The sequence below is a fragment of the Phascolarctos cinereus genome, unplaced genomic scaffold (assembly GCF_003287225.1).
Source record: "Phascolarctos cinereus isolate Bilbo 61053 unplaced genomic scaffold, phaCin_HiC Scaffold_3;HRSCAF=262, whole genome shotgun sequence".
Taxonomy (NCBI): Eukaryota; Metazoa; Chordata; class Mammalia; order Diprotodontia; family Phascolarctidae; genus Phascolarctos; species Phascolarctos cinereus.
Window position 1 is genome coordinate 39,955,362 of NW_027555736.1, and position 6,289 is coordinate 39,961,650.

Sequence of the window (6,289 nt, forward strand, 5' to 3'; positions counted from 1 at the left end):
TGTACAGAGATGCAGTGGATATTTGGAGTCAGTATGACAAAGGCTTGAACCATGCCTCAGCCACTAGGTTGTGGTCTGTGAATGAGCCAGAGTCTTGCTAAGGTCTTGTCAAGGCCTCAGTTTCCTCATCTGTAAAAGGAGGGTGCCATACTTCATGACCTCTAAGTACCTTTATAACTCTAAATTTATGATCCTGGGATCCTATGAGACATAATTGTTTAACTGTGTTGGTTGATTTTGCTTGACCATTTTAGGTAGTAATACCACTTTTCCAACATTCTCTCATTTGATCCTCATAAGAATCCAGACAGGCAAACATTGCCCCCATTTTACAAATGAGGAAACTGAAGCAGTCAGGTTGCATGACTTGCCCAGGATCCCACAGTTAGTATCTGAGGCCAGATTGAATTCAAGTCTTCCTGACTCCATGTCCAGAGCATTATCCACTATGCCAACACTGTAGGCTTTGTTATTACAAAGGAAGGGTCCATTGCCAGGAAGGACTATATATTGAGAAGTGACTGTGGAATAAAATAAGAGAGCAGCTATTAAACTTTAAAAAACTCTAGCCATTTTCCCTTCCCAACCATCTTTAATCTTCATCTTTTCTTTTTTAATAGAATACTATGTTAGGTATTCTCCTTGCCTTGACCATCTTTGTGACATTTTGTGATGCTCAGTGCACATTTTACCCATTGCAGATCACTCCAGGTGGTGGACCAGAAGGTAAATCTTTGTTCACAACTGTTTCCAGTCCCTAGGGATAGGAGGATTTGTTTAGCAAGAAAAGTGACTGGGGCAAGCTTGAATAGCTTGTCTGTGTCCACTGGAGCCAAGTCCCACAGGATGGGAGTAGTGGACAAAAGGTAGGAAAGGTGGATTTAATCTAAAGATGTGACTGAGGTGGAGAAAAGAGGCAGCTATCTACACATACATGTATGGCCCTTCCCCATCATCTTTCTTCTATCTCATAATTAAGGGCCAGTACTTCTTATATACATATAATATGTTTCCACGGGGCAGTATGTATTATTGGTGCAAGTTGGGATTGAAGTTTGGAAGATCAGGGTTTACATCCTGCTTCTGATACTTGACTAGCTTTGTGATACTGGGCAAACTATAGCCCTCTCTGTGCCTCAAGCACTTAAATACTTAGTCACTCAATTCATCTATTAAACATTTACTGTGTGCAAAAGGTTTTAGCTACAATGGCAAAATTAATCACGGAAAGAAAATTAAGATGGAAAGAAAAGAAACCCTAAAAAAAAGTCCCTGCCTTCATGGAGCTTATGTGCTACTCTTGCTCTGCTAACATATCTTCCAAGTTAATGTATTAGATATTTCCAATGGTCACTGTAAAAGCCTGGTGAATGACTTAAGGGCTGTTCTTAATTGAATGCATTGTGTAGCAGCAGAGGAAGTTGGCAAGGGAAATAATAGAACCTCCATTGGAGGTCTTTAAAAGTGGTCCAGATTATCCATTGTTAGGATGGTTAAGTGTGGTACCATTCAAGGTGGCCTTAAGGACTTGGTAAAATCTGTTGCAGAGGCATCAATTGCAATTTAACAGAAGATTTGCCACATATTCTGTCTTAGGTTGCAGAGACCCTAATGGTCGATGGTTCAGCTTCGGCACCGAGTCGGAATCTAACTGTATTCGCTGTTCTTGTCGTCAAGGAGTTGGACTAAGTTGCTGCAACACGTGAGTCTGAAACTGGCCCTAAACATACTGATGTAAAATGACAGAATCTCTGAGCTGAAAGGGACCTCAGGAGGTATGAACTAGGACCTATTTGGGAACCAGAAACCCCTGCTCAACACATGCCCAATGGGACTTTGTTTGAAGGCCTTCAGTGAGGACAATCCCTTTTTCTTCTGAAGAGTTCTCAAGGTTAGGAAGCTTTCCTCCCATTTCACTTAATTAAAAACAGATGCTTCTCAGCCTCTATTCCCCAGCTCTTAGCTCTGCCTCTTGAGGCCAAGCCAGCTAAGGGCAATAGATTTTCCCCCTTCCCTGTCACAGAATTTTCCCTTCTTCAGGCGATGATTCTTATATTGATCCTTTTATGTCACTGTTTTCATTCTCTCCATTTTTTTATCCTGTGAATGTGCCCAGATGATCAATTTATTTCCCAAAAGGTTACTCCCTGAACTGGATAAGATATTCTGGATGTGATCCAATCAGGAAAGAGTAGAAAAAGACTTTTAACCTCTGCATGGAGCACTGGGCTTGGTGTTTGGATGACCTGAGTTCAGAACCTTCCTCAACACATACATGTTATCTGTGTGACCCTGGGCAAGTCGTTTGACTTTTGTGAGCCTCTGTTTCCTCTTCCATTGAAAAAAAGAGGGTTTTGACCTTGATGACTTCTAAAGTCCCTTCCAGTTTGGAATCTAGGATCTATGATAGTTTTCTATTGAAATCTAAGCTCATAAACTGATTATTTATATGACCCTGGACAAGCCACTTGACCAATCTCAGCTTCAGTTTCTTCATCTATTAAAAAAAAGGGGGGGTGGACATGGTGACTTCTACTGTCCCTTCCCATTTGAAATCTAGAATCTGTTATTCTTTTCTATTTACATTGAAGATCAGAAACTTATTAACTGTGTGTCCTTGGCTTTAGTGCACACTAACCAGCACCAAAGACCTAATGTGTTATCCATCTATATTTGTGAGAAGATCGAGATGGCTCAGTAGGTGTTTTGGAAGGACAGGTGGTTCATGGTTGGAGGTTGTCTGGAACAAGGGTAACAGTCTTAATAAATTATTCATCATTTCCCAAGGAAAACCCTAATCTTTGACCAATTTTCTTTAACCAACAGGGTGATAAGGCCCAAGTCCTATGACAAAGTCAAGTGCGTGGAAAAGTTCAACAAGTTTACCTGTACTGTCTTTGCTGTACAGAAAGCCAATCCTGCTGTAGCCTGTAAAGTCACAAAGTATGTAGGTTAACCACTCCACCTCCTTCTCCTGATGTTGCTGCCAAAGTCATTTCATCCTACTAGAACTTGCCAATTCTTGAAGCAGTTGACCTTTCCTTGGAATTCAGAGCAGCAGGGGCTGGGAATCATGTGGGCATTACCTTGGATCTTCACTCTATTCAAAGCATTGTCAAGTCTTTGGCACGCTAATTCAAACCACAAAGTGCCATCTCTGTGGCTTCTGATATCCTCTAGGCACCTAGGTTGTGCCCTACCTCCTGTAACCTGCTGTCTGATGAATACCTAAAGAAAATATATTGACCGTAGCATGAAATGGATCTGCTCTTTTCCTTTTAAGGAATCAATGTCCAAATTCCGTATAGAAGTGGGGCCTTTCTCTGTGGTGTTTCTCTGGGGCAATACCTAGAATATACACTTTGGGGCTCAAACACTCCATGCTTTTTTGCTTCTACTCACCTCCCAAATCCATGTTTGAGAATCCTGGGACCTCAATCTTGGAAGAATTAAGATTACAAATAACCCAAGGAATAATGGAAAGATACTTGACAGATGCAAGGTGACATATTTACCAGTGATGATGACTTTCAGTTGAGTAGCATTATAAAATACATCAAGCATGTAAATGTAGGAGAGGAAAAGGGAGGTTGTGAGATAGTGAGAATGAGAGATAACAGATGGGGAAGCCTAAGCATTTCACTGATAGCCTTGAAATAAACTGAGTGGAAGTGTATTGTACCTCTCATTCTAAGCCTAGGGAAGCCCTGAAGCTGTGAAAGTTTGTATAAGATTCCTACAAAGATAGTGATATTATATAAAAAGTGATGTGTTTAGATTCAGAGAACTCGAGTTCAAATCTTCTTTCAGTAATCAGTCAATCAACAGCATTCCTTACAAACTTACAATTCCTTACAATCAATGGATCAACAAGCATGGATTAAGCTCTTACTATGGGCCAAGTACTGTCCCAAGTTCTGAAGATAGAAAGAAAGGTACAAATACCTGTGGCACTTCCTCTGGAGCTCACTCTCCAAACTCATTAGAATTGATAGTTTGCTTCCCAGAGGAAAGAACATTACTTCTTCTCTCAGGTTTCTAGGTTTGTCTGAAGGGCTGTAGTTTTTATTGTTGCTCATCAGGCCCTATCTAGGGTGTCCTCCCATATCAATAAAATACTAGGACTATTAGCTTATGGAAAGAGCATTGACTGAAAAGCTATAGTAACAAAAATAGTGAAGAAAACATTCTCCCAAGCATAAGTAGTATTTATGTAAGACCAACTGTAAATATTATCTAAAGTGGGGATGGCATAGAAGCCTTTGTAAGGCTAGTAAGATCCTAGTAAGGATCAGGGGTGAAGCAAGGATGCCCATTATCAGGATGCCTATGCAATATTGTCCTAGAAATGCTAGCCATAGCAATAAGACAAGAGCAAAAATTTGAAGGAATTAGACTAGGCAATGAGGAAACAAAATTATCATTCTTTGCAGATACAATGATATAGGTGGAGAATCAACTCCAAAAGTAGTTGAAACAGTTAACAACTTTAGAAAAGTTGCAGGATACACACTAAAGCTACAGAAATCCTCAGCATTTCTACATATTACCAACAAAATCCAGCAGTAAGAGTAGAGAAATTCCATTTTAAATAACTGCAGATTATATCAAATACTGGGGAATCTACCTGCCAAAACAATCCCAGGAACTATATGAACACAATTACAAAACACTTTTCACACGAAGTCAGAACTAAGCAACTGGAAGAATATCAGTTTATTCATGAGTACATGAAGCCAACATAATACAAAGACGATTCTAGCCAAATGAATATACTTATTCAGTGCTTTATAAACCAAACTATCAAAAGTATTGTTTAGGGCTAGAAAAAGTAATAACAAAGGGGCAGCGAGGTGGCGCAGTGGATAGAGCACCTGCCCTGGATTCAGGAGGACCTGAGTTCAAATCCAGCCTCAGACACATAATACTTACTAGCTGTGTAACCCTGGGCAAGTCACTTAACCCATTGCCTAGCCAAAAAAAAAAAGTAATAACAAAATTCATCTGCAAGATGAATTTGCAAGAGCAAAAGTTCAAGAACATCAAGGGAATTAATGAAAATAATGTGAAGGAAGGTGGCCTAGCTGTACCAGATCACAAACTGTATTGCAAGGCAGTAATCATCATGACAATCTGGCACTGGCTAAGAAGTAGAGTGGTGGATCAGTGGAATGAACTAGGTACACAATACACAGTAGGAAACAACTATAGTAATCTTCTGTTTCATAAATTCAAAGATCCATACTTTTGGGACAAGAGCTCACTATTTGACAAAAACTGTTGGAAAAATGGAAAACAGTATGGCAGAAACCAAGTACAAATGACCACCTCACACCATATTCCAAGATAACATCATAATAGGTTTAGATGTAAAGGGTGATATCATGAGAAGATTAGGATAGGGTGGAATATTTTACCTGTCACAGCTATTAATAAAAGAAGAACTTATTGCCTAACAAGAGATAGTGTTACAGAATGTAAATTGGATTTTTTATTATATTAAATTAAAGGAGTTTTGCTCAAACAAAACCAATGCAACCAAGATTTCAAGGAAAGCAAAAAACTGGGGGGAAATTTTTATAGGAAGTGTCTCTGATAAAGGATTCATCTGTCAAATACGTAGAGAACTGAGTCAAATTTTTATTAATACAAATCATTCCCCAATTGATAAATGGTCAAAAAACATGAACATGCCATTTTCCAATGAAGAAATCAAAGTTATCTACAGTCATATGAAAAAATGCTCTAAATCCTTATTGATTAAAGAAATGCAAATTAAAACAACTCTTAGGTACCACTTCACACCTATCAATTGAACTAATATGACAGAAAAGGAAAATGACAAATATTTCAGGGAATGTGGGAAAATTGGGACACCAATCACTATTGGTAGGGTTCTGAACTGATCCAACCATTCTGGAAAACAATTTGGAACTATGCCCAAAGGGTTATTAGACTACGCATACCCTTTGATTCAGCAATACCAGTACTAGGTCTTTATCCCAAAAAGATACCAAAAAAAGAAAAAGGAAAAAGATGTATCTGTACAAAAATTTTATAGCAGCTCTTTGTGAGGGGGCAAAGACTTGAAAATTGAGGTGATGCCCATCAGTTAGAGAATGAGCAATGAAGTCATGGTATATGATTGCAATGGAACACTATTGTGCTATAACACTATAAAAGAACACTGTACACAGCAACAACAATATTGTATAGTGATCAACTGTGAATGGCTTAGCTATGCCAAGCAATACAAAGATCCAAGACAATTCTTTTTTTTACATTAATA

The 6,289-nt window shown here is 38.8% G+C and overlaps 1 protein-coding gene across 1 annotated transcript; it reads left to right on the top strand.

Annotated features, from left to right (window-relative positions):
* The first annotated feature begins 626 nt into the window (after nt 1-626).
* Nucleotides 627-2,956, top strand: LOC144456170 (beta-microseminoprotein-like). The gene is made up of 3 exons (XM_078150609.1): nt 627-726; nt 1,597-1,702; nt 2,827-2,956. The coding sequence occupies exons 1-3, from the start codon at nt 627-629 to the stop codon at nt 2,954-2,956; spliced, it is 336 nt and encodes a 111-aa protein (XP_078006735.1).
* The last annotated feature ends 3,333 nt before the right edge of the window (nt 2,957-6,289 follow it).

Excerpts from the sequence above, each read along its gene's own strand:
- LOC144456170 (XM_078150609.1), top strand. The coding sequence starts at position 627 with ATGTTAGGTATTCTCCTTGCCTTGACCATCTTTGTGACATTTTGTGAT. Across the intron at positions 727-1,596 it reads TCCAGGTGGTGGACCAGAAG|GTTGCAGAGACCCTAATGGT; the intron begins GTAAATCTTTGT and ends ATTCTGTCTTAG. Across the intron at positions 1,703-2,826 it reads GGACTAAGTTGCTGCAACAC|GGTGATAAGGCCCAAGTCCT; the intron begins GTGAGTCTGAAA and ends TTTAACCAACAG.